This window comes from Martes martes, assembly GCF_963455335.1.
Source record: "Martes martes genome assembly, chromosome: 4".
Taxonomy (NCBI): domain Eukaryota; kingdom Metazoa; phylum Chordata; class Mammalia; order Carnivora; family Mustelidae; genus Martes; species Martes martes.
The window spans coordinates 148,447,641-148,475,202 of NC_137891.1; the positions used below are offsets into that span (position 1 = coordinate 148,447,641).

General features: G+C 56.1%; 1 protein-coding gene across 10 annotated transcripts in view; it reads left to right on the forward strand.

Moving 5' to 3' along the window:
- Positions 1 to 27,562, forward strand: part of SSBP3 (single stranded DNA binding protein 3) — a 164,424-nt gene that overhangs the window by 131,943 nt on the left and 4,919 nt on the right. For 5 of the 10 annotated variants that reach the window (XM_080801450.1, XM_080801447.1, XM_080801453.1 and 2 more), the window contains 9 exons: positions 7,038 to 7,118; positions 8,024 to 8,083; positions 12,195 to 12,261; positions 12,354 to 12,430; positions 19,472 to 19,536; positions 20,222 to 20,270; positions 20,895 to 20,930; positions 21,448 to 21,502; positions 22,848 to 22,918. In XM_080801450.1, the coding sequence (XP_080657576.1) occupies positions 7,038 to 7,118; positions 8,024 to 8,083; positions 12,195 to 12,261; positions 12,354 to 12,430; positions 19,472 to 19,536; positions 20,222 to 20,270; positions 20,895 to 20,930; positions 21,448 to 21,502; positions 22,848 to 22,918 (561 nt within the window). The remainder of the gene's footprint in view (positions 1 to 7,037; positions 7,119 to 8,023; positions 8,084 to 12,194; positions 12,262 to 12,353; positions 12,431 to 19,471; positions 19,537 to 20,221; positions 20,271 to 20,894; positions 20,931 to 21,447; positions 21,503 to 22,847; positions 22,919 to 27,562) is intronic. The other 5 variants (XM_080801454.1, XM_080801449.1, XM_080801448.1 and 2 more) reach the window with 1 other exon arrangement.

The following is a 27,562-nucleotide window of genomic DNA, read 5'->3' on the forward strand; positions in this document are numbered from 1 at the left end:
TGGTCTGGTGCCCCCAGAAGGTCTTGATTCCTGTGGGCTCATGTCCTAGGCAGCCCACTGCCCCTGACGTGGAGCTCTCGGGGTGGGGGGTGCGGTCATGCCATTGGGTGTGGCCCAGCTCAGCCCCCTGAGGACCTGCTGGGTGTGTCCTGGACTCACACTAGGTGGACACACAGATGGCTCAGGCTCCCTCTGCCATTGAGTTGGTCATCTCAGCTCCAGTTCTGGCCTGTACCTCCCACGTACGCACGCACAGAGGAGCTTCTATGGGGAGGGGACAGACAGAGGCAGGAGAGGAAAGCAACTGTGGGAGCCACTGCCAGCTTGGTTCCCATGGGTCAAAGTAAAGAAAGAACTTTTCCTCTGCTGAGGTGCGTGTTAAAGGGGAGGGGCGGCTGAAGCTCTCCCTCCCTCACCTAGCCAGGTGGTCAAGTTCACGCTCCAGGGACAAGGTGGACTGCACCAATGGACGGTGGGGGGGGTGGGGAATCAGTGGCACTTGGGCACTCCTTGGCCCCCTGTCCCCAGAATGGGCTTATGCCATTTTCTGTCAGCATTTGTGTCCAAGGAGCAAATTGGATTGTCTGCCACATGCCTTTTACCATGTGTATAATTAATGTAATTTTATATTCTCTCAATTAAAGTGACACGCCCAACAGGCAGATGACACAGGCCCCTAGTAATACAAGTTGTCTGTCTCCGTGGCCTGTCGATAAAACACGCCCCCAGCCTTGCCAGGCCGGGGGCCACTGGCCCCATGAGTGAGGAGGGATGAAGATGTGCAGAGTGTTGGGTCTCTGAGACACCTGAAACTTCCAAGTGCCATCCCCAAAGGCCTTCTGTGAAGACAGAAGGCAAATTTTGGCCAGTGGTAAGCATGTAGCATTCTGCGGCTTACAGAGCATTCTCCTGGCTTTCCTGTGAGGAACCCAAACTCCATGTCACCTGAACTCCTCCCCTTTGAAGATGAGCAGCCCACACCCCAGGGAGACAAGGCAAGACGCCAGCTTGAGTGCCCTGGGCTCTGGAGCCCAACATTTGCCCCTGGCCACAGCTCGTTCACATGTGTGCTCTCTCCCTGGCTCACCTCTGCACCCAGAAAGCCTGGAGTTAAGCCTCAGCTCTGTTTCCCTGACAGTCCATGATTTCCAGTCAGGGAAAGGCAGCCTTGGAGAGTGTGAGGTGGCGCCAGGTGAAGGAGCAGTGAGTTTTAGAAGTATTGAACTTAGCACTTAGCTTTTATTACTTTTCTCCTTAAAAAAAAAATGCACTTTTTTTGTTTTTTTGTTTTAATTTGACTTTTAATTTTAAAGCGCTATCCTCTCTTTTCTGGGAGAATCTTGAGTTCAGAGGACCAGCTCGGTCACCCCATTGGTACTATTCTTCTGGGTCCCTTAAACTCCGAGGGGTTAGATGTGTCCACCCAGGGGCCGGCTGACTGTGGCTGTGGGGTCTGCGTGTTAGCCAAGCCTCGCTGCCCTGTCCGGCCCCTGCCCAGCATGTGCACACGGCGGGGAAAGCCGTGCCCATGCCCTCGAGCAACCTGCATGGAGTCTACGGATTAGACACACTGTCTGAAGAGCAGCGCCCCGTGGCGGGGCAGAGCAGGCTGCACGAAGGAGGGTGTGTGGGCTTTCAACAGGCTGAGGGGGGCGCTCCCAGCAGAGCGGGCCTCACTGCTGCTTTCCCCATAAACGGGCAGTGAAAGGCCACCGGAGCATGAGGCGTGAATGCGCGGCCACGGAAGCCTAGGGACCTCCCGCACACCTAGCGCTGTCACCTGCACCACCCCACTGCAATGTCCCTTTTTCCTCCTGAGGGAACTGGACTCATCGTGTGCCCCGGAGATGCTGGGAGCGGCTGCCAGCCAGGGCCATGGAACCTGAAGCGTTTGCCATTGTGCCATAAGCCCATCTACCTCCCGAGGATGGCTTCGGGGGAAGTGCAGGGACTCAATCAAGCCAGCTGCGACCCAGAGGCATGGGTGGCTCATGCTGACACTCCGAAATGCCTTTCTGCGGAGACCATGGCTCTCTTGTGCCGTGGGGCTGTTCTGCTCCCCTCCCTCTCCGTGACAGGAAAGCCTCTCTCACTGAACTCTCAGTGTCACACCGTTGCAGAACCTCCCAGGCCCCCAGGCCCTGCTTACAGGGCCCTCGGAGTCTGTGAGATGGGACGCTACCCAGCGCTGGAACTGCAGGGAGCAAAAGGAGAAGTGCGGGAGTTCTGGATCTCCGGTCAGAGATGTTGGGACCCTGGAGACAGAGTGGCAAGTCCATTAACAGGGTCTGGGGCAGAATGAAAGCCCAGGCAGGAAGTGGGCACGTTTGCCGCTCCCTTCTCCCAGATTTGGTTGTGGGGTTTCCCACTTGGGGTCTCTCCCCGGTGCAGGCCTCCCTGGCGTCACCACCCACCCCCCCGGCCCCGCCAAGTGGGGCAGTGCCCTGCAGTGGGAAGATTTCTGACCAGTCAGGGGACCTCAGTTCTCAGCCCAGCTCCCCATTGGCCGACATTCTACAGCCACGCTGGGCCTCAGTTTACCTGATACCTTCTCTTGGACCCCATGGCATTTTAAACTGACATAAGCTCATTTGTCACCGTGTCCTCATCCTTCTCCGCAGCTAGCCTGACCAGTCTGATGCGCCTCCGTCACCCACCCCCAGGATATGGGGCTGGCTGGACCCCCGAGGTCAGCCTCCAGAATATGTATGTGGGTGAGTGACTGGCCGCACCCCCCCATCCTTGAGCCTCTAGGATTTGTTCCTCTGCTCCTCATGCTCCATGTATGACACGGAGGCACCCTTTGTGGGCTTGGTGGAGTAGTGGGCCAGCTCAGGTCCCCTGGAGCTCTAGAATCAGACTTGGAGCCTGGTTCCACCGCTGAGTGGCTTTGCCAGTGGCTTCACCCTTTTGAGGTATGAAACGGAGCGACTGCTAGCCTTTCCAGCCATGAGTCCAGGGTCATGTGAGCTAATGCAGGTGATGTGCGGCTTTATTACTATCTCCATTTCTCTGACGAGGGAAGCGCAGTCAGTGGCTGAGTCCACTTTACCTACAGTGGACAGGAGTGTGATTGTCATGAAGACATCCCCCAGCTGGGATTAGACGATGCGGCTCTGCCACCAGTGCATTCTCTGTGGTCTTGGACAGGTCACACCTCTGTCCTGGGCATCACTTTCTCCCCTGTAAATGCAGGGCACTGGGAGAAGCGACGATCTGTCAGGGCCACCCACTGCAGACAGGTGTAGCTCTCCCCAAGCTGTCATTGGGAGCCTCAACTTGGTTTGATCCAGTACTCTGTGCACCTCAGATGTCTGCCAATAACCATGTGCTCTGTGGCATCCTGGGAGGGTGGATACACTGTTCGTGAGGCGGAAATCCGTCGACGTCTAAGCAGAGCTGGACTCAGGCTCTTTTTGGCCAAATAGGCTTCCAGATGCACCTGATGTTGGTTCTTCTGAAGTTTTCAGCGAGTACAAGCCAGGAGGCCCCATGGGGCAGCCGTCCTGTGTGGGAAAATTCATCCGTACCATCAGCGTTTGGACTCCCTCGTTCTCCCACCTTCTACCTGCACCCGCTCCCCGTGCCTGCCAGATCCATTTGGAGTTTGGGGAAGAGAAAAGCCCAACAACCCAAAGAAGGTCAGAACCCTCAAGCAAGGTCGTTTGTGGTCTGTCTCCTTGTGACCTTTTGACCAAGTGGGTAAGGAGTTGAAAAGACCATAAAGTCTGTCTTCTCAACCACCTACCTGTTGGTCTCTTGTGGAGAAGGCAGGGGAGGAGAGAAACTCCTCTTTCGGGCGCACTGAACCACAGGGCAGCAAATCCCGTTCCTCCTTGTGGAGCTGGGAACAGGTCTGTCGTCGTCTTAATGTAAGCAGCCGTTTTCAGTGCAGTGCCCTGTACTCTGCCCCAAGAATGCATCAGGCCTTGAGGGGCGCCTCCCTGTGCTGTTGCAGACTGTCCCAGGGCCAGAGTCTGGACGCAGATTGAGTGGCAGACAGCTCCAGGCCAAGTAGAGGTAGCAGAGACCTAGAGGATGGGGCTTTGGCTGGATGTGGGTGACCACCAGGAATTGATAGGCTTCTGCCTTCATGGAGGAAACACTTTTTGGCTCACAGAGCTCCTAGCTGTGCTAGGGGCTGTGCTGGGAAGTACACGAGCAGAGCCCGGTCATCACGTACTCTGAGGTGGGACAAGAGCCCCCTGCTCTGGGGACACGGGTGTTGAGCTGCGTCTCCGCCTGTCTCGAGATCATGGTGGGGTTTTCTCTCCAGGCAACTGGGCAGCCTAGGCCAGGGTTCTCTTGTCCTCAGTGTTCCAAACCCGGGCTCCAAGTCATGGGGGAGATTTCTGAGAAGGCTGCTCCCTCCCCAGACTTCACAGCCCACTTGCCACCTCTCCCTCCCAGCCAGAGAAGTTGCTGGACCAGCCCAGGTCCTCTCAGACCAGCCGTGCGCTCCCAGGCCTTACTGCTCATTGGCCATCTGTGTTGAGGCGGCTGCTTGGAGGCAAACTTGTGCCATAGCTGCTTCTTCAGGGGCCAGTTACCAGAGTCCTGCAGGGAGCTTCTGAGGGAGGTAGAGAGGTGAGGCACGAGTACTGGCCTGGCCTCAGAACGTCAGGGCGCCCAAGCAGCCATAATCTAGGGGCAGGAGATAGCTTGGAATGGCCCTACAGACCCAGTTTCGAGCATTGGCCCTAAGTAGAGGCTGCCACTGGTTGAGGTCCCCTGTGGGTGGCAGACACTCTGGGGCTCTTTCCATACCTTTTCTACAGTCTGCTGTCAGGTCAGCTACTGCTTGCCTCCCCTGGCTCACAGGGCCACAGGTGTGGGGGATCTGCCCAGAGACACGCCGCTCTCCCCGAAGGAGCTCTGGATTCTACAGGGGAAGGGCCACGGGAGTTGGAGGGAGGAGGCACTCCCTTCTTGCCAAGAGCTGGGAACCAACAGAAGGCCTTTTGCCCCCTCTTGGCAACTGGACCTCACCCTCGAACCCTCTTCTTCTGTTCTTTTTATTTTTCTTTTTTTGGGGGTTGGCTTTGAATTATCTTATTTTGTTTACATTGCACCCAAGTTTCATGGTACAAAAGACTTGCAGGTGCAAATATGTCCCGCCTTCATTAGCTTCCCCTCCCTTTTTAATTTATGTGATTTCAATTTTCCTTCCCTGTACTGTTAATTAGGGGACCCTCTAATCAGCGCCATTATCACAGTGGTATTCATGTTTAGGAAAGCCGCTAAACAAATGCTTGCAAAATTGCTAAATGGCTAATTAATGTCTGTTAATTAAGAAAATTGCTCATGGTAACAAACCATGCCGTTGCTGGCAGCCGCTAGAAAGACACACACTTGTTGAAATTAGTAGCGTGGCAGGTAGGGGAACATCTGCTCCACAGAGCTCTCCGGAAGTGAGCAGCCCCTCACTTGGCCGAGAACCTCCAGGCCTGTCCTCAGCAGCGCCCCCGCCTTCCCGGACGGCCCCCTGCCGTCTTTCCCTGCACACCTCTTTTCCGTGTCTCTGGGCCCACCGCCCAGTACCAGCCCCTCCACCCCGCCCTGGCTCCAGACTGCGTTTTCTGAGCAGGTGGGAGGCTGGGCAGCCTGGCTTTGAGGGAGAAGGCTGACGAAGAGAATCCTACCTGCATCTCGAAGATTCTCTCTCCCTTTCCTCTTTAATGTAACCTCCCCCATCCCCTGTGCCGGTTTTGGACTTTTCTCAAAAGCGACTTGCGAGAGTAATGATGGCATGATCTAGGGTAGAAAAGAGTGAATTCGGGTGAGCTCCTCGTCACCAGCCCCTGTGTCCAGCTCTGAACATCCCGAAGGCAGGAAGGAGCTTCCAAGTTGGGCCTTTTGTGCTTTTTGATTGACCCGCAGTAGGAAATACGTTTGACGTTGTGAACCAGTATACACACACACATATATATATAAATGTGAAAAGAAGTGAGTGAAAAGATTTGCCTTTATACACACAGAGCTGTTAGACAGTTTCTATTCTGTTTTTTTATTCCGTTCCAGGTTTTTAGGAAGCAATGGTTGCAACCCACTAAATTGATTTCACCATCCACTAATGGGTTGCAACCCACAGTTTGACCTATCCTGTGGTTTGAGTGAATTCACCTGCCCATCTCTTCTGGGGGGAGTCAAGGTCAGCATAGCCCAGGGCTTCTGGGGTCAGCTCGGGACTGTGGGTGGCTCACTGCTGGCTAGAGTGGAAAGCCCAGCCCCTCCACCCACCCACCCAGCAGTCAGGGGCCTCCAGCCCCATCCCCCTGCCAGCTTGAGTTCTGGGCTATAGGAGTCCAGGCAAGCCTCGGGGCCATCAGGCATCTCATCCTGGTTTTGCCGTCCACCAGTTGTGTGGCTGTGGCCAAGTTCCCTCACCCCTTGAGATCCAGTTTCCTCGTGGGTAAAAAGAATGAGAAACCCCACTTCATGGGGCCCTTTAAAAGTGAAGGTGAATTAATAAAGTTCACGGCATGGGTTCTCTGTAACCGTCCGTCCTTTTGTTCCCTTGTTTGTCTGATCTCTGGCCCAACCTGACTCCTCCTGTCTGTTCGAGTGCACCCATCAGGCCCCCTCCCCTCAGCAGCGCGGCCCAGGAGCCTGCATCCTGTCTGTGTTCCCCTCCACACCAGAAGCTCCCCCAAACCAGGGCCTTGCTATGCGTCGCCGTGCTCTCTGAGCCCATCACAACCAGCGTATTTAACATGGCAAACTCCTCTCCAGCCATAGACGGTGCCCGGGCGCCCCCCCCCCCCCGCTCCTGCATGCTTTGGCAAAGGAGCTGGGTTTTATTTCCCGTCCCCGTAAACCGCCCCGTGAGTGTGTTCATCGGCTTCTCTCCCTCCCGCTCTCTGTGCCCACCGTTGAGCCTGCGACCCAAGCCACCGCCGCGCACCTCCCCGCCAGCCAGAGCCCGCACGCCCGCCCGCCGCCTGCCCTTCGTTTTGGTTTAATTTTTGTTCTTTTAAGCTTCTGCGCTTCTCCATGTGCTGTGATCTATAACCTGCCTCTACTGTCTGGCCTCACAGGGTCCTCCGGGGTCACAGCCCTCGCCGCACGCACAGCCTCCACCTCACAATCCCAGCAGCATGATGGGACCCCACAGTCAGGTAAAAAGCACTGTGGCTCGCCCGCCCGCCGGGGGGCGCGGGGCACGAGGAGGACAGAGCCAGCAGAGGAAAAACAAAAATAAAAAATGTACTCTAGCCATTGCTTTCGAGTCTCTATGGACAAATGAAATTAAAAAGAAAAGTTTTTTACCCCCTCCCCCCCCAAAGATAGTCTTCATTCCTTGGATATCACACCCAGCTTGGATCTGAAACCAAAAGAAAAGCAAATATATTTCTGTGACCTTGTCAGCGGCCTTTATGTTTTTGTTTTTTCCTCTCTCACTTTTGGTTTGGTTTTTGAGTTTGGTTAACCATTTGTTCGTAACCGAAGCTGCATCTCTAGCCTTTCTCTGTGTGCGCTCTCGCTGCTCCTGCCCATCGCCCCGCACAAGTCAGGGAGCCCGCTGGCCCCTTACCGTTCTCATTGTGTTCCCCCACCCCAAATCCTCGCTCCCCTTCCCCACACCCTGTGTCAATGGTTTCTGTGTGTGTGTGCGCGCACGCGCGTGTGTGTCCAGCTCTGTCCGCACACCCGGAACATTTTGTGTATGAGGCCCCTTCTGAGTCGTGATTTTCCCTTCCTGAAAGCAGAGGTCTCTTCCTCGGCCCCACATCACTGTAACGGCTCCTCCCTCTGCGCCCCCTGCCCAGGCCCAGCCGCGCTCTCCAGCCACCCAGAGTAGATGTCCGCGGGCACACGCGGAGTCAGGAGCCGCCCGTGCAGGGCGCCTCTGTTGTTCCCTCCACCCAGAGGAAGTTGTGCCCAGAGGGAAGAGGCCACTGGGAGAAAGAGTTGGAAAGATGGCCGGTTGTAACAAAACTGGACTTGGTGGCTTGGAGTGCAGTCGTGTTTGTCCCTGGGCGGGAGTGCAGGCTGTCACTGAACTACTTCCCTGTAATTGCAGCCTTTTATGTCACCGCGCTACGCAGGCGGCCCCAGGCCCCCGATCAGAATGGGAAACCAGGTACTGTACCTTTTCATGTTCTCTCTTCCCTCACCCAGCCACCCTTGGCCCCCGCTGGACTATGACACCAGTCCAAACTTGGGGAAAGGATTCGGAAGTGGAGGGACAGGTTTGAGTGCTGGAGGTAGCTTACAGGCCGGTCTCCGAGGAGGGCCCTTTGTCTGCTCTGTGTTCACAGTACAGCACCTCTCCCAGCATTGCCTCTACCTCTCCTGGTGGGCTCTGGGCAGCAGAGCAGATCCTGGTGGTTCCTGGAGCCCAGAGGGCAGCAGCAGAAGCAGCCCCAGTGGGAATGCAGGGTTTCAGCTATTCTAGGGAAGGTGGTAATGCCCCTGCCCCCTCCCTTCCAGGCCCTTCTTGGAAAAGGGTCTTCCTCCTTAATGAAGTTAATTGACAACGTGCATTTTTTTCCTGGAAGCTTTTGAGAATTGCCAAGGCTGGTAAATATAATCCTGCTATTAAGGGGAGAAATGGCCCGTAGGAATGCTTAGATCAGGAGCCTGGATGCAGCGGAGCAGGACGCTTGCGAGTTTCTAAGCAATGTCTGCCTGTTTCCCAGACCCAACTCAAAACAAGAAAGGATTTGTTCGTGTAATTAGAAAAGTGGTCCGCTTATGGGGAGGGTTTCTCGGCCTGGGGTTGTGTGCCTTGTGCTGGCCCATTAGGGTTGGCAGTTCTTAGGTGGTCTGGAGAAATCGGCCCCCGGCCGGCATCCCTAGTTCAGCCCATCCAGGGGCGGGAAGGGAGCTGGAGAGGTAAAGATAAGATATCTTTTGAGGATCGACAGACTTAAAAGAAACTTAAAAAGAAATGTTAGGGAGGTTTCTTTTCATGCTGAAGTATTTTTTTTTTACATAAAATTCTTTGAGTGACCTTGCAGAAACCCTTCAAAAGATGTGACCGCATCACCAGCGCCTCTAGCCCCTGCTGCCTCTGAGCTTGGGAGTTCTCTTAGCAGCCAGAGCGGCCCTGTTGTTTCTGTTCCCGGAGCACTGCAAGGAAGGGCTCCCTCCAGGTGCTGAGCTGCAGGGCCTAAGGCGAGACCCTCATAGTCCGGGGCCACCAAATTGTACTGTTAAATTGCCTGTCAGGTTTCCAGTTATTTTTTTTTCCACCTCCAAAAGTCTTTTGTTTCCTCTTTCTCTGACATGAGGGAGAGAGGTAGATAAGAATCAGACACCCAGCTTTTTGAACAAGGAGGGACCCTTGGGCATGTCCCAGAGGAGGAAGCAGGTCAGAGTGGAGGAGTGGCTTCCCAGAGTCCTGCAGTAAGCCGGGTCAAGTGCATCTGCAGCTCCTAGCCCAGCACCGCTTCCGCGGCCCCTCACCCGGTTCAGTTAGCGTTCACAGTTGTGAACGTGCTGGCCCAGCCACCGCGAGGGTGGCCTCTGCTGTCGTGGGCGCGGGCCCCCACAGCACCTTCTCCCCCCACCCGGTGCATCCAGGGGCTCTCCTTGGCCTGAACTGGACTCCTCCCCATGGAGGGAACAGATGCTTCCTTATCATCAATGTGGCCTTTTCTCCAGCAATTAGGGGACACGAGAGGAAACATGTATGTTCCTATTTATCAATTAAGCATGAGCCAGCGCCCAAGAGAGCAAACAGAGAATAAATCTGTCCTCTGCACCTCACATTGCAAAGCAGTCGGAACCTCCCCGCCAACCGCCGCCCCCTCCCCACCCCTGCATTTGGAAATCTATACCGATTTCCAATTTGCTGTGGACTCAAGAAGTGTTTGCCTTCCAGGGAGGGACGTGCCCCTCTCAGGGGTGTTGCACCTGGGTGGGGGCGGGCAGAGAGTGCCTCAGTTGGTGGTGGAACAGAACCCTCGGCTACCCCAGTGCACTCAGGCCCAGCTGAGTCTCACAGGACTGCCTGTGGTAGGGCAGTGGGAAGGGCACTGGGTGGGGGACAAGAAGCTAAGGACTGTTGACCTGTCCCCTGAGCTTTACAAAGCTATCCTCCCACCTGCCTCTCTGGTGACAGGTTTCGGGCCATATATAGAGGTGAAAGCATTGTTGTTTTTCCAGCGAGAGTAGGTGGGTGGGTGGGGAGCAATGGGGATCAGTGGGGCTGAGGAGAGGAGGATCGGGACCCGGGTTTCTCAGGCAGCCTTCCCGTTCCCGTCCCAGAGGAGCCCCCGCTGGCCCGTGGCTGATGGGGGCAGGCAGCCGGGGGACCGTGCAGACGCTGCTGGGATTTGTCCATTCCCTGGGCAGACGCTTCCTGCACCGGCCCCACAGTGCTGCAGGAGAGCTGCTGGCCTACTTCCCGGAGCCCGCGGGACGGCCCCAGAGCATCGCTTCCCTCACAGGCTCCAGAAGTGACATAGCGAGCGCTTTCAGCCCCACGTACAAGCCGTGCTTTTGCTTCTTCCTTACATTGGAAGGCCTCGGCCTCCTCTGTGTGAGACCCGTTATCTCGGTCACAGCACATCTGCCTTCCCTCGTAGAGGAGGCTGAGGTAGCCCTGTCCCTAGCGCTGGGTCACCCCAGTGAGGGCTGGAGGGAAGTGATTCTCAGACTCCCACTGAGCCTCCAGGCAGCACTGCGCTGCTCCTGGGTCCTGACACAGCAGGGTGCGGGGACCCCCAAGGAGGAGCTCCCCTCGAGGTCTGTCCATGTCCTCGCTGGGCTACCTGGAGGGGGAGTGATTGCCCGCCTGCCACGGCTGCTCCGTCAGGGTCATAGGTGGGGACAGTCTATGACCTGGATGGTCCCCTGTCCACCCGGACATCCTAGGGTCCCCCAAACCAGACAGCCTCAGAGGCAGGCCTGCCTTGATCCTCTCAGGCCCCTATAACCGGGGTCTAGAAATATCCCAAACCCACAAGTGGGCAGACCCAAACCGGTCAAGTGATTGAGAGCTGGGGACCTTGGGGAGAGGAAGCAGGGCTGGGAGAAAGCGAGAGGTCGGAAGAGCTAAGACCGGGGGCTAGAGAGACAGACTGTGAGCACCCCCAGGCACTGGAAACAGCAGGTCCTCCCAGGTTTGCGTGGCCTCCCACGAGCACCCCTACGCACTGGACACACACACACACACACACACACCCCATTCTGGAGCTCGGAACAGCACTGAGAACTAGTCTCTTTGCTTACCACCACCCCGTTCCACAGCTGGTTTGGAGGTCCCCTCTGGGCCATCCCCCCGGCTGCGCTCGGGACGGGGCAGCAGAGGGGGCAGCTGTCCCAGTCCCAGGGGCCCAGCCCCTGAGAAGCGCTGGCGTCTGCAGAGGGAACAGGTGGTCCGCTTTCCCAGAAGCTTTCCCTCTCAAAGTCAAGGGCCTGTGTTTAAGTCCTGAGGCACGGGGTTCCAGAAGCACACACTTCCCCTCCAGCTATGCTGCTTATTTTTTCCTTTTCTTCCCGATTGCTGCTGAAATCGCTTCAGTCCCAAGTCAGTCAGTTTTAGCAGGTCCCCACCGTGAGTGTGCCAGGCGTCCACTCGGGAAGCCCGTGGCACCCTGTCCTCCCCTTCTTCGCAGAAGCCACACCAGCACCCGCCACTTGGAGCAGGCTCTCGGGGGGCAGCCTCTCCTTCAGTCTCCTGCTCGCCCCTCTCTGGGAGGCCTCTTCACCGCTGGGGCCGGGAGGGGGCATTTCATGTGGAGGACGAAGACAGGGAGTCGGGGGCCTTTGAGCCTCTGGACCTCAGTTTCCCCATCCAGACCTCAAAGGCCACCTGCTCCCCTGTACAAAGACCCCTGTGTAGTGATAGGATTTTTAGCTGGGGGAGTCTCCTGGTCCCCACACTTCAGGGGAGGGGATAAGGTGAGTTACATCTCCATAGGTGAAGGAAAGACGGGGTATGGCTTAAACCGCTGGGGCCAGGTTCGGGAGGTGAGTGCGGGGGGTGTGCTGCCGCTGAGGGGCATGTGGCTGGGGCGAGGCCAGGATGAGCCCAGGCTCTGGGGACACAGACCCGTGGAGAGAGTGGGGTGTGTGATGCTTCCTATCCCACTGTCTGCCGCTCCTGGGGGCCTTGCCTCCAACCCCAGCCGGCAGGTCGGGGGGCCATGTGTGGCCCCAGGAGGGTGGTGGTAGGCTGGGCCAAGCAGGCGCATCTCTCTCCAACCCCCAGCCACTCAGCGTGGCTCTCACGTTTCTTTCAGCCTCCGGGAGGAGTTCCTGGGACCCAGCCGCTGCTGCCCAATTCCATGGATCCCACCCGACAACAAGGTAGAGGGCAGGGCAGGGCCACCTGCTGCATGGGGAGTCTGTGCTGTTGGCCCCCCGTCCCCACCTCACAGCTCCCCTACTCTCTCATGCAGGGCACCCCAACATGGGAGGATCAATGCAGAGAATGAACCCTCCCCGAGGCATGGGGCCCATGGGTCCCGGCCCACAGGTAACCCCCTGTCTGTCTGTCCATCTCCCTGGCCATCTATGTGCCCCCGCCTACTCTCCTCCTTCCACAGTCTGTCAGTCGTTCGTGTCACTCAGCTCACAGGGGTGAGGGGAGAGAACACGGCCCAGTCCCCAGCTGCCTGCCTGTCCACAGCTGGGCTGGCCCCCCACACAGCCAGGAGCAGCCCCCCTCGGTAGGCGGCAGGCCAGATTAAGGGGCCTTCCGGGAAGCTGGGGGAGCGGGGCAGCCAGGTTGTATCTGTTGCCAGATACTGCCCTGGGAGGGTTTCGAAGACTTTGGAGGTGGAGGGTCTGATGCCCAGGCAGTGGTGTGGGTTCTCTGGGAATCCCAAAGCCTCCTGGGTAGTGGACTTGAACTGGCTTGGGGTCCCGATTTGTTGTGACCCAAAGGCGGGATGAACAAGGGGCAGTCCTAGCTGTGCCTGCGACTCACCATTTGTCTGTCCTTGGGTGAACCTTTGGACCTTGGTGGGCCCTTATAGGCCTTGGTTTCCCTGTTTCACATGAGGGGAGGAGGAGTGTGTCTACACCCATGGTTCTCGGTGATGCCACCCCAGGGAGAGGAGGCCAGGCTGGCCAGGAACCCTAAAACCCCCTTCAACCCAGAGCCTCAGCCGATTTCTTGGCCCTGACTCCAAGCTAAGATTTCTTCTTCTTCTTCTTTTTTTTTTTTTTTTTAAGATTTTATTTATTTATTTGACAGACAGAGACCACAAGTAGGCAGAGAGGCAGGCAGAGAGAGAAAGGGAAGCAGGCTCCCTGCCGAGCAGAGAGCCTGACACGGGGCTCGATCCCAGGACCCTGGGATCATGACCTGAGCCGAAGGCAGAGGCCCCAACCCACTGAGCCACCCAGGCGCCCCCAAGCTAAGATTTCTTCTGACCAGAGAGGTTCCATTGTCAAAAAGGATCCCTTGAAAATCTCTGGGAGACATGCTGTCAAGTGCTCTGCCCACCTCTTTGCAGTTATGGCACAGCGATCAGTCCTTCTGACCCAGCTCCAGGCCTCACAGGTACAGGCTGGCTCTCACAGGACCACTGCCAGGTGGTCTGACAGGCCCTTCCTATTCTCGAGCTTTCTCACAGTTGCTTCCCACCCTCCGGAGTATTTGAATGTGGCCTTGTTTTCTTCTAGTAGCTATGGCAGAGGGTTTGCTGATCTGACTAGCTAAAAGAAGCTGCAAGTCTAAATAAGGAGAAGGGAATTTCATTTAGTGAAATCGGGAGGGTTTTGCTGTAGGGTGTTCCTTCCCTTTTCTGCCCTGCCTGGAAGCCTGCTTGTCATCGGGGGTCCATCCCCCCTAACTCAGTGTGCAGATGTTTGCATTCTCTGGGCCCCTCCCCGGGTTTCCGGTTCCCTCGGGGAGGAGGAGGAGTGCTCCCGCTCCCGGGCTCCCAGACACGTGTCCCGCTGGGAGGGAGAGGGGTCCGCCCACACCCAGAGTCCTCCGCTCCGTCTGGAGCTGTGTTTACAGCACCCCCCGCCCACTGCCTTCTTCTCGGTGGGGGCTGCAAACATCTGTGGTGCTGAAGGATTTTAGGGAGGTCCTTGTCTGCTCTTGGCCCCGTTATCCTACAGTGAAGCAAGCGTGCGCCAGTTCCAGCTCTGGTTTTCTTGTTTGTTTGTTTTCTTTCCTGAAATCCCCAGGGCTTGTGTTTTCACCAGTTCCTTTTGAGCCCCCAGAGCGGCCCCTTCCTGCCGTGTGGCTGTCTCGAGTAGACCCCAGCTGGGTGGCTCCACCAAGGAACTCGTGGGAGGGGCCTCGGGGTCTGAAGCAGAGTGTTGCCTCCCCTGAGTGGGGAACCTGTAGGTTCCCCAGCTGCACTTCAGAGAGACTCTTGGGGCGGATAAGCAATGACCTTGGACTTCCACAAAGTCCTGGGGACTTTGGGGGCGCCAGAGGTTGGAGTGGGAAGGCCCCTGCCCGCCCCTCTGGGTTCTTGGAGGCCTAGCAGCTGCATCTGTAAAATGGGCAAGAGACCAGCACTGGCCATGTAGGAGTGCTCGAGGGGCGGCTCAAGTTCTCGGCCTGACGCTTGGCATCAGGTGCTCTTCGTGAGCAATGTATATCTTCCAGTGGTTCATTCAGTTGTTCAGGACTCTTGTTGCCTGTGTTTGATGATTGCTTTGAGCGGGGCGTGCTTTTGTTTTTTTAAAATTTTCCTGGTCAAGGCCATATGTTAGCAGTTCATTAAGCCTGTAGTAATCCTGAGGTTCTGGGAGCTGGGAATGGACGGCAGCAGACTGACTGAGAGCAGAGTACTCTCTAAGTGTAGGACTTCCTCTTGGCTTAGCAGGTGTCTCCTCCCGTCAGAATCCCCGACCAACAGTCTGGCACACTCTTGTGGCACGCTTTAAAGAGGAGAGGCTCCTAAAGGCCAAGGTCTTACCAGACAAGGCCTCTTGCGTCCAGCCAAGTGGTGTGCAAGGGCAGAGCTCTCCTGTAGGCCCTGGGAAGGGTGACCCAGAGGAGACGGAGAAACCAGCCCAGGGATGAGGCCAGTTGACCCACCCCACCTCCACCAACCTCAGGGGCTCTGGAAATGTCTCCCTTGTTCTTTATTTGACTTCATTGTATTGACAGAGAGACCCTAAAGTGCTTTGCCCGTGTCTCCTGTACCCATCTGGGTAGAGTGCAATCTTAAAATTCCAGGGCTAAAGCTCCCTTAGAATAACCCAGACTGTCTGCCCCCCACCCCTCACTGGGGACAAAAGGGGCTGGCCTGATGTGGGGCAGGTTTGGGGGTCAGCCAGGAACAGGTACAGCAGAGCCTAGAAGTTTGGACCACAAGGCTGAGGGTAGGACCTCCCCACCTCCTGCTCCCAGGCCTTTCTGTCTGTCCCCATGGGTGCACTCTTGCTCACTCCTAATGGACAGGAGAGGAACTTAGTGCTGGAAAACAGGGCTGCAGCCACAACTCAGCCCAGGACTTGTTGGGCCTCTAGTCCCTCATCTGCAAAATGGGTAGCCAGGAAATCACCTGACAGGGTCCACCATAGGCCTGGTAGGAACAGCACAAGCTGCCTGCAGGGTGTTCCACAGACCCCACTCCCTCCCCAGAATACCGGCTCAAGGGGGCAGAGCAGGCAGTGCTGTCTCTGCCACAGCCTGGGCTCTTAGAAAAGGAGGCCAGTCCCTTCGGGCAGCCTTTATAAGCACCACTGTATGCACAGTGCTGTGCTGAGAGCAGGCACAAAGGTGGGAAAACCATCAGTCTATTAGTCCAAGTGGGGAGTAAGATTGCTAATAGCCAGTGACGACTCTGGCTTTCTGAACAAAGAAGAGCTACAGTGTAGTCTTGGGTCTGCTTATAGATTTCAAAGCCAGGTGGAGTGACATTTGCCCTTTCTGAGCCTGTGTTGGGTTTTAGCCTAAATGTCACAATGGACCTAGCAGACCAAGCATTGCCCTGCCCTTTTCCCCGAGTGTCTCAGACAGATTTTACTCTGGTTTGGTGCAATGGCCGCGCCAAAAAGGAGGTAATACATACCCACTTAGTTACAGTCTTTCTTTGAAGAATTGTGTCAGTGTCTGATAGGAGTGTTTTGGCTAAGTTTTTCAGAAGGGAGTCCCGTTGGGAGGAAGCTAGAACTGCACAGGCTTCTGCTTCTGTGGACGGAACCGCGGGCCCCCTCTGAGATGCTGTGGCCTGTAGATCCCCTGGGTGCCGATGACCAGCGGTTCTGCTGTTCAGCCCGGGATGGAGTCCGCACGGGCGGGCATCAGATTGCCATCTTAGCTGTCTGTGTTTGAGAAAGTTTGCATAAAGGATAACCCCTGATCTCTAGGACCAGTCCTTAGGCCACCTGAAAGACATCGCGTCTCTGCTGATCCAGGACAGCCCAGCTCTTTCTTGGTTCCTACTTGTGGCTTCTGAGCAGCAGCCTCAGCAAGACGTGGAAGGATCATAAACCCGGCCAGAGCGGCTGGGGGCTGGGTGGGGGGAAAGTGGGGCCCCTAAAGCACTTTACCAGGGGGCCCCATAGAGGCCCCCAGGCCCATGGAGGACAGGACCCTGCTGCCCAGGAAACTGCCCAGGAAACTGCCCAGACTGTGTGTCCGAAAGACTGGAATGTTCTTTCCCTACTTGAAGGTGAAGATAGTGCTGAGAGGGCTGTGGGCAGCCCCAAGAAGGAGCCCCTCGGACTGGGAGCTGCAGGGAGTAGGAGCAGGCCCCAGCAACTGTCGGCTGCCCAGCACTTTCCTGTGTCCAGCCACAGTCCCCAGCACGGGGGGCCGTTCATTGTTCCTGACAGCTGGCCAGACCCCTCTGCCCAGGGTCCGGGGTGCCCGAGTGATGACAAGGGGGAGGGGTGGGAAGTCAGGGACCAGCGCCATGCCATGAATGTGGCCAGCCCCATGTCGCACCAAGGGTCCCTCCCCTCATGCGTCTAGCTGCCCCTGTCACTGAAGAGCCATGCAGGTGGCGGAGGAGGTGGGGGACATCTGGCTAGTGGTCACCTTGCAGTCCGGCGCTATGGACAGGTGGACATGGAGGGAAGAGAACCATTTCCGTGGAGTCTCTGAAACCATGCTTCCAAGCCCTCTCTGAAAAGGTTGCTGTTTCTGCTTTGAGAACTTCCCCCCAAAGTTGACATTCAGCCCTCCTTTCACCCCTGACTTAGCACGCACCCCTGGGCAAATCTGTGGCCCCTCCAGCCGTCTGGCCTACTGTCTTTGAATCAGGAGGGCATACGTGGCCCTCCAGGGTCTGTGCCTCTGGCAGGGAGGACCTGGTGGGCAGCCTCCCTCTTGGGAATCAGCCATGCTGCTCTTAGGGAGGCTCTGGAAGGTGAGATTGAAGTGGGAATAGCAACTGGTGCCCCAGAGCCTCCTAAGGGGCAGCACACTGCACGGGCGGGTGTGTTCCAGGAGGGAGCCTCTGGCTTGTCATCTCCTGTCACCCTGTCTGTGTGCTGCAGCAGCCCAGGCTCCACCAGCCCCCAGGCCGGCCTTCCTCTTGCTCTTCGGTGGGCAGGAGAGCCAGCAGGCTGCGCCCCGAGGCCCTGGGAGGGGTGTCTGTCCACCGTGGGAGAGTGGGCTGCCTGGGGAGGGGGCAGGCTCCCTGTCCTGAAGCGGCAGAAGTGAGGCCGAGGTTTGTGGAGGGTTTAGTTGCTGCACGTGAGGCTTAGGAAGGACCCTTGAAGACCCGAGGTTCTGTGATGCTTAAGACAGCATTAAGGGCTTTGGTGTTCGTTCTGCTGCTAACATCCCAAATCAGAGCACACCTCGGAGAGCTGACAGAGCTCTTCAAAGCCGTCGTTCCATTTGATCCTCACGGGCCTGTAGGGCTGGGGGCACTCTGCCCCTCAGCATTTTCATCTTTCAGACAGGGACCTCAATGGGGCCGTGGTCACACACGTGTGCCCAAGCCGGGGCTAGCCCTCCTGGGCTCTGACCTCACGTCTGTGGCTCCGCCTGCCAGCCTGTGCCACCGTGGATTGAGAGGGCCCGGCTCCTGCACGGGATCCCTCTGTGGCTACCCGCTCTGCCTCCTCAACCCCAGCGCTCGCTCTCTGGCAGTCAGCCCCAGGCCGTTCCCGTTACTGTCTCCGCACGTGGGTGTACTCTTTCAGACTCCGAGCCGCTGTCAGGGGGACCAGGCAGAGGAGGTGGGCCCACGGCTGTGAGGTTCAGGAGCCGGACCTTGGCTGAAGAGGCCACCACCAGTGTGACGTTGGCTCTGAGTTGTCACCAGATGCGTGGTGGGGACAGTGCTGACCCAGAGGCTTGCGGATCTGGCTTCAAACCCCAGCTGAGTCACTGGCTTACTGACATTGGACAGATCTTTCTCCCCTCAGATCCTCGGTCTCCTGTTCTCTAAAATGGGAGCAATGCTCGCTTCGTGGCGTTGTTTGTTCTAAGGACAAGCCAGAGACAAGGACAAGCCATGTGTAAAAGGTGTTACATGCTCAGCTCCTGCCATCAAATTTCCATCAACCTTACTTCGTTCAGATACTACAAAGGCAGAGCTTAAAGTGCCAACCAGGCTTATCTTACTCTCTGTCTCTTTACTTATTCACTCCTTCATTGGTTCAGCACCGAGTCTGTGACAGCTGGTGAGGGGGTGACGCGTGCACGGAGCTCATTCAGATACAGCCCCCACCTTCAACAGGTACTCAGAGCCCAGTGGGAGAGACACGTGGCCACGATCATAGCCCGATGTGGCAGGAGTCAGGGGATTGCTGTGCATTATGGGGGTGAGCAGTTAACCCCAAGAGGTGTCCAGGGAAGGCTTCACAGAGGAGGTGCTCTTCAAGCTGGTTCTGGAAGATGTGTAGGAGCCCAAGTGGAGAAAGGAAACAAGGCATTTCTTCGACAAAGAAAATAGCACTGAAAGTGGGGAGTCGGGGGTGTCCGTGACAAGAGGTTCCTGATCCCAGCACTCTCATGACTCACCACAGTCTGCTTTGGGGGTTTGTACTGAGCTGAGGAGGGACTCTTCCCTCAGAGAATTGGTGACTCCTCCTGCCACGAGCGTTTCTTCCTGCTTCTCCAGCACCATGTATTTTGAGGGCCCCATAGGCTGACCCCTGAATCAGGCAGCCTGATCCAGGGGTTGGGGGACAACTAAAGGCGGGGGGCAGTGTCTATACGTGCTGGACCGTGGGGACAGCCACCGGCCAGGCCTTTCAGGATTCCTTCCCCTTCCACATTCAGACCCAGCCTCCACCCCCGCCCCAGAATTTCTGAGCTGGGCAGTGTTCCCCAGTCAATTCTGTTACAAGTCCACTCTGCCCCCCCGCCCCCAGACCTGAGATGTGAGGGCTAGCCAGACATCCCCATGCTTTTGAGAGAACCATCCTGAAGCCTCCCTCTGTGCTGGCTTGTCATTGTGGTCCCATCACATGGTCCCCGCCCCCTCACCTTTTTTTAACAAATACATTGTGTTTTTTTTCCTCATCAGATCCTTTCCACAGACTAATCCTCTTGCTTATATTCTGTTTGTCTTTCCTCCCCCTCTTCTCCCTCCGGTTCCCCTTATCCTTCTCATAGACTGACCCTTGGTTATCGTTGCAGAATTACGGCAGCGGCATGAGACCACCGCCCAACTCCCTCGGCCCCGCCATGCCCGGGATTAACATGTAAGGCACAGCTGACCCTGCTGTTGGCTCAGAGCCCGCGGCTCGCCCACCCTCCTGCACCCCCAAGACACTCACGGACAGGGGCATGCTGGGCACCTCACTGGCCCTCAGTCCCTTAGTGGTGGTGCAGGCTTGTTGGCCATACTGCTGCGTGTCCGCACTCAGTGTGGCTCTGAGCCTGTTGCGGCCCTGCCCACCCATTCTTCGAACAACCCCGGGAGCTGGTGGTTATCAGCACCCTCCACTTACAGACTGGGGAAACTGAGGCCCAGAGAGGTGATGTAACTTGCCCAGGCTCACACGACTCTAAGGGATAGGGTCGAGATTTGAACCCCTGTACTGTACCAGTGACCACCAACTGCTTTAACCTTAACCCTCCCCCCGCACCTTGCAGGGAGAGAGCCCCGTGAGAATCTATGCGCCCCCTTCCTGGGAAAATGCGCACGCACAGGAAATCTTAGATATGCTGTACGTTTTCTGTGTCATTCATAGGAGCATGTAGGTTTCCACCCACGGAGCTGCCCATCGCACCCCGAGAGCCAGGTGGTGCGTAAGACCCTAGGCCCATGCAGAGGACCTCCTGTTAGTGATGTCAGCCCGCTCGTTCTGGCCCTGCTGGCACCACCCCGTTGGGGTTGATAAGACCTTGTTCGTTGTCATAATTTTCTCTTTCTCCCTCTCTCAGGGGCCCGGGAGCTGGCAGACCCTGGCCAAATCCTAACAGTGCTAACTCAGTGAGTACCCAGGTGGGATGGGATGGTGTGTGCCAGGGAGGGGCTTCTGGGGTCCGGTGTAGTCTGGCCCCAGGTCAGAGGTGTCATCGGAGGCGGGGATGGAGCAAGACTCCCCCACCCTCACCCCCCAGTGCCTGCAGAGAAGAGCACCGCTGTAAGTGGAGGCGTGGGAGGACCGGGGTTCGGGCCCAGCCCAGCCCGCTGCTCTGCAGGAATCCTGACGGGTGAGCTGAGGGCTGGCTTAGAGAGCACTGTCTCTTCCCTGACAGGGCTGGCTGCCTGCACTCAGAGGGCAGAGCTGGGAGAGGGCACCACACAGAAGGCCAGAGGGCTGGGGAGAAGCTCCCACTTTCCCGTCCTGAACAGGAGGCTCTCCCATGTCTGCGCCCCCTGCCAGCCCCCTGCCAGCTCCCTGCCAGCTCCCTGCCAGGGCTCTCAGGATCAGTTCAGTGTGGGAACTGGGCTCTGTTAACACAACTGGTCCCCCATGGGAAACTAACCAGGGGGGCCCACCGCCTCTCCCCACAAGAGGGGGTGCGTCTCTGGGTGGACTGGGGAGCCCAAGGGCACCGGAGTATTTGAGGAAGTGACTCTGACCATGGCTCCCCCACCTCTTGTTTCTAGATCCCATACTCCTCCTCATCACCTGGTACCTACGTGGTAAGTGTGTGGGGATAGGGCACTGCATGTCCGACCACACGTGACTGACGCGCACAAGATCTTCTCCCAGGGTCCCTGTCTCTTTCCCCTTCAAAACATATTCTGAGCACACGTTCCAAACTGTGCTAGAACCCACTATCACTATTCTGGTGGCCCAAAAGTCCCCCAACGAGGCCTAGAGTTGGGTCCCCATCTTGGGGGCTGACCAGTGGCCCAGCTGGTTTCTACCACAGGCGTCTGGTTCCACCCACTGGTGTGTGTTTGTGTACACATGCACACCCACGGCTGCCTCTGGGTTTGAAGAAAGGACTGGGGTGGGTGTTGGGGGTGAGGGAAGTCCAAGTCCAGCCCCCCCAAGGCTTGAGCACTCGGGCTCTCCTTGAGCTTTATCAAGAGCTGAACTCCGGGCTGGACCCTGCGTGAGCCCTTGTCTTTGATGTCACTGGAGCTCAGTGGCTTCTCCCCACCTGTATCATTGCCATGGGTTTTTGATGGCCGTTTTTTATCTCATTTCCAGGGACCTCCTGGCGGTGGTGGTCCCCCAGGAACACCCATCATGCCTAGTCCTGCAGGTAAGAAGGCTTGGGGAGAGGGTGCCATTGCGGGAGCAAGGGGTCCTGGAGGGGCCCAAGTTCAGGCCCAAAGATTACCAGCCATGCCTCCTGAGCAGCATTTACCGCACCAGGTATCTTAGTGGCAGGGATTTAGGGGATGGAGGCCCCTGGTGCCACTCACCTGCCTGTGGCCTCAGCTAGGCCACACCTCTCTGGTTCAAGGATTGGGCAGAGTGGGGAGATCCAGGAACGAGGGGTCTTGCTGTCCTCGGCTCACATCAGTTGGTAAGCACCTGTCCTGGCTGTGCCTATCTCTAGGTGACTAAAAAGGGGCTTTGGAATTCTGGCATCCTGGGACCAGGACCATGTAACATGATGCCTCAAGTTCCCAGCACTCTTGGCTTCTGGTCCTCTCTATAGGAGATCACTTCTCCCTCTTTCCTGGATCGGAAGAGGGCATGCGTGTGCACCTGCAGGCATGCACACACATGCATACACACAGAGCATCACGTTCCATGTTCCTCTTCCAGCTGAGACTAACACACTACCATCTAGAAGGAATTCCACCATAGTCGTTACCTACCCAGAGAACAAGAAGCGGGAGGCAGCTGGATTTCTGCCTGAGCAATAGGGGGCCTGATCCTGATAGAAACATGTTAGCTGATTTTCTAAGGAGACTTTGCCACTTAATTGGGGGAGACGGAGGGGTCCCTCTGTCCCCAGACTCCTCGGCCCCCAGTAGCAGGGGAGCCATTCGGCTGCAGTGGCGGAGCTGGCGGCTGTGATGTTCTGGCTCCCACTCCCGCTCCCTCTTTCTGCTGCTGCATTTTGATGAGCTGCGTGACCTACATTCAGACTGGGTCACATTAAAACACTCCATATGGTAATGCGTCTCCAGCCCCATCCTTGCCTCTCCCTCCTGCCCCATCAGCTTGGCAAGGTGGCCCCTGGGTAATTTGTGGCGTTTCTCTCCCCGATTTGATTAAAGCTGCTGGGCAGGATTGGGAGGAGAGCGCAGGTGGCTGTCCCCGTGTGGTCCCCGGCGGTGTCTGGGGACCAGATTGGGTTTGGGGTGGGGAGATGAGAATGCAGACCTGCCGCCCCCCCTTTGCCACATTCACGCTGCTGTCCAGAAAGGCATCCTGGAATTCTTCGTTTCAGGGTTGAGTGGTTTTCACAGTTGAATTTTCTGTGATTAAAAACTTTGTGAATCTTCATTAAATACAAATTAGCCAGAAAATGGTGGTACTTAGAGGAGATTTTAGGTGATAAAATACAAAAGAATGAGTTCAAGTGCCACGAGTTTGTTTTAATTAAGAAATGAATTAATCACCGCGACTTGTGGGTTTCCACTGTTCTACAGATTCAACAAATTCCAGTGACAACATCTACACAATGATTAATCCAGTGCCGCCTGGAGGCAGCCGGTCCAACGTAAGTCCGCTTTCTAATAATTTACATATCAGATACCATAACAAATCATAATTAACTTCATCAGCTGAGGGGAAAGCAAGTTTAATTGATTTCAGCCATTTGTTACCAAAGATGAATAAAATAAACCGTCAGAAAAGTGATTAACTCTTCGGGAACTCGTTTCCCATTTCGTAGCTGGGAAAGATGGGGGATGGCCTGATGCCCTCCCCTTCAGTCAGAGTCAGGTGCCTGACCTCACTGTGGGGGTCCCCGCCACTCCCGGTGGGGTGTCCGTGAGGGAAAGCACCAGGCTCTGGGTGGTCCTGGGTCCCACCCTGCCCTGCTGATGGGCTGGGCCGCCCCGGGCAGTCTGGAGCCCTCCCGGGTCTGGAGCCCTTCAGGGGATCCGCCTGCCCTGTGCCTCCAGCCCCTTTGGGAGCCCCATGACTCTTGCACCTTGCGGCTTCTAGGCTTCTCCTCCTGTCATTGCCTGGCTGAGAAGCCACTCCCTCCCTCTGGGCTTCACCAGGTCCCAACCCTCAGTGATGTCGCGGCTCAAATTCCACTTTGTCTGATTGCTGCTCACCCACCCCGTCCATGTCCTCTGTCCTGTGCCCGATGGCCCTTTGACTCTGCAGCTGTGGCCTGTCTCCGTCTCCCAGCTGGGAGCTCCCTGAGGAGAAGGCTGGTCTGACTCACCGTGGCACAGAGCCCTTCTGCACCAGGCGGGGGAGGTGAATCACGCTGGCCTTGCCTCCCGGAGCGTGTCTGGAAAGGAGACTGCGGGGGGACGGAATGAACAGTCTGGACTGCAGAGCCAGAGGATGGGCGTGGGGCCCCCAAGTTATTCTGGCCTATTGGGGTGCTTCGTTTGGTTTTGTGGGTTTTGGGTCCTGATGTGACATCTGAATCACCACGGGCCTAAAACACGCATCGGGGGGCTGCCCCGTGCTACACACTGCACGTGTTCAGTCCTCTAGCAGCCTCTGAAGTGAGCATCTCTGGAGGCCTCCTGGGTGCTGTGAGGGACTGAACCCGAGCATCACTTTGACTGAGAAGCCTGGGAACCCCACTCCTTTACCCTTGCTCCACCATCCTTGTCCGTCTCCTTGGCAGCCGGCACCCCCGTGACCCCTGCTTATTAGGGTGACCACCCATCAGGTTTTCGCACTAAAAGCTCGACATCCCAGGACACCGAGTGTTCAGGGTTTTGGCGGTGGAGGCGGGAGGTTGGGGGAAGAGAGTAGGGCTCTTACGGCAATCCCCAGCGCCAGGGCCTGAGCTCACTAGGCTTTGCGTCAGCTGGAAGTGGCGCAGGGGACCATCCTGCCGCCCACATTGGTGGCCTGCGGCTCCTAGTGGGCCGTTGGCGCCGCGGCCCTCCTGGGGCTGCGGGTCAAGTGCACAGGGGCCTGGACAGGGTCTGCCCAGGCTGTGCCCGCGGGTCCATGGCTGTGCTCTGTGTCGAGATGGTGCAGGCCTCATTTTCCCCGCTGTGAGTACCGGGGCCGTGGTTTCAGAGGCGAGAGCCTGGAAAGGAGAAGGATGGAGACCCCGACCACCCCAGAACAGCGGGCGCCGGGCAGAAGGACACACGGCGGCTGGGAGAGGGGTGCGGATCATGGCCAAGGCCACAGGGATGGCAGGCAGAAAAGGAGGAAGGGGGCAGGGAGGCCCTGGCACGCGAGGCCTGAGAGGCGCCCCGGCGCAGTCAGGGAGAGCGGCCACCCGAATCATTAGGGCATAGCCCTCGGACATGTCCGCCACTGCTGCCAGGCCAAGCCCTCTGTGGCTCCGGGGACCGAGGTGGCCCCATTTCCGGGCCCAGAGGCCCCGCCTGTGTGTCAGCAGAGGGGGGAGTGTCCAGTCAGGCGGATTCTGTCGGCTCTCGCCAGCCCGGGGGACCTTCCCACAGTCTGTCAGGTGGTGCCTCACGTCGTGGTAACAAAAACCTGTCCCCTGGCTGTTTGGTACTTGGACTCCAGAGCTGGATAGGGCTTCACATCAGCGTGTTGGGTTCTGCAACGATTTTAATGAAACTACAGAAAACAGGTCAAAGATGGCTCTCCTCTCGTCCAAATGCAAGCTAGGCTTGGCCCCTCTCTCTGCGGATTTGGCAGACAGCTCGCAGTTAATTTGGCCCATTTCATTTGGTATAGGAACTTCTTACCTGTTAACTGTCCCACACACCTTGTCCCTGGCACTGCTGCCAAAGGGTATGGCTTGCCTGCCTGTGAGAGCGGGCATGGAAGGTTTGGCGTACCTATCAGTCTCCTTGAGATGTGCAGATACAGCGAACAAGACTTCGGACTTGGTCGAGTTGGAGGCCCCAACACGAGCCCACATGGTGGCTGGCATTACTGCTGGGCCACAGAGAAGAGTCAAAGGCTCAGCCCGCCGTGACGTCTTTCTCTAATGGGAACCACACTGAGAAGAGAACGTCGAGAGGAATTCCAGGAAGATAGAAATGTGTATGCTGTGGCTTCAGAACTGTTCAGTGATGTCGCAGGAGGGCCCCAGGAGCCTAAAAGAGGATGAGCAGATCGCACCTGAGTCATTGGGGATGGTTGGGGGCTTGCGTCAAAACCTCATTGGCCAAAGTGTAGGGACTTGTGTTTTGGAAATGAGGTTGCCCAAGAACTCAAAACATGTCACCAGTAAAGAGCAGCCAGGTTAAATAGCACTTTCTCATCTTCTCGATTAAAACTGTAACTTACAGGACCCCTGGGTTGGCTCAGTTAAGCGTCTGGCCTTCGGCTCAGCTCATGATCTTGGGGTCCTGGAATCTAGTCCTGCATCAGCAGGGAATCCGCTTCTGTCCCTCCCCCCTACAATCTCTCCTTGCTCTCTCTAATAATAAAAATCTTTAAAAAAAAAAAAAAAGAAAAACAATTCACTTGGAGTCCAGCTTGGAGCACACAAATACATCTCACGTCTCTGCTTTAAACCATTTTCCCGGAGAGAGAGGTTTAAGTGAGAATGACATCGTGGTGCTTTGGGAAGCTTAGAAGTGATGGACGTCTGAGACAGGACAGCCCAGCTGATGGATTTAGGGATGCAGAGGGACTGGCAAGTGCTGGTCTCCCTAAACCAGCTTGTTAATACAGAGTATGATGGACCCATTAGGAGAGCCGTTAATACAGAGTATGATGGACCCATTAGGAGAGCCGGAGGAGAGTCTCCACAGGTCCCCAAATCCGTGCAAGTCAGCGACCTCCCAAGCACTCCATGCATAGACGCATTTGTGGAGGAGGTATTTCCGGGTGACCGTGTGGGGCTGACAGCGGGGCCTGATTAGAGCAGAGTGGCAACTCACAGTGACTTTTGCACTTGCCTCCGTATTGAGTTTGCCACTACCTAAAGGAATTTAAAAACCTGGCCTAGAGGTTATGGGCAATCCAGAGAGGTACTGTGGGGAAAGCAGGCACTGTCTGCCATGTTGTACCTGCAAAAGTAAGATGGGTCACCCCAGCAGCTCATCAACCTGGCCTGGCCTGGGCCCATCCAGAAATGTGCCGCCTGTGTTCCCGTCTGGATGCTCAGGATATCCTTGCTTCATCAAGTTGGACAAATGACCTTCCTTGAATGGATTATCCAAGACACTTAACTTGAAACCATGCTAACTACGTCTTTGTACAAAACTTCTTTCTAATCCTTGTAAGGGGGTGGAGTGTGAACGAAAATCCCCATTATAATATAGGACAGAAAGAAACATGAATTTTTTAAAAGGATTATTTATTGGCGCCTGGGTGGCTCAGTGGGTTAACCCTCTGCCTTCAGCTCAGGTCATGATCCCAGGGTCCTGGGATCAAGCCCCACATCTGGCTCTCTGCTCAACAGGGAGCCTGCTTCCTCCCCTCTGTCTCTCTGCCTGCCTCTCTGCCTACTTGTGATTTCTCTCTCTGTTCAATAAATAAATAAAAAATCTTAAAAAAAAAAAAAGATTATTTATTGGAGCACCTCGGTGGCTTAGTTGGTTAAGTGTCTGCCTTTAGCTTGGGCTGTGGTCCCAGGGTCCCAGGATTGAGACCCGTGTCGGGCTCACTGCTCAGCTGGGTGTCTGCTTCTCCCTCTCCCTCTGACCCTCTCCCCTGCTTGTGCTCTTATTTGCATTCTCTCTCTCAAATGAATAAAAAAAATCTTTAAGAAAATTTATTGGAGAGAGCTTGCATAGGAGTGGGTGGAGGAAGGGCAAAGGGAGAGAGAGAATCTCCGGCACACTCATTCCACTGAGTGTAGAGCCTGACTAAGGGCTCGATCCCACGACCCTGAGATCGTAACCTGAGCTGAAATCAAGAGTCAGACACTTAACTGACTGAGCCACCCAGATGCCCCAAGAAATGTGATTTTTAAAAATCAAACATAAGTAGTATCTGTTTAATCAGTCCATTGCATTTAGCTTCAAGAAAAAAAAAAACAAACTTACATTTGTATATTTTAGGACTACATCATAATATAGTCTATAGAATTTAAATATCCAATAAAGAGCTCAAATAAGTCACTCTATTAGAAGACAGAAACATAAAAATGTTACATTTTTCTCACAGAAACCATTTATTTAACTAGTCCTCTATTCCCTGCTCCCATTAACCAGCCTTAATATGGCTTTATTGAGATGCTAGCATTTATGTAACAAAGTCACTAACAGAATAAAGAAGCGGTGCA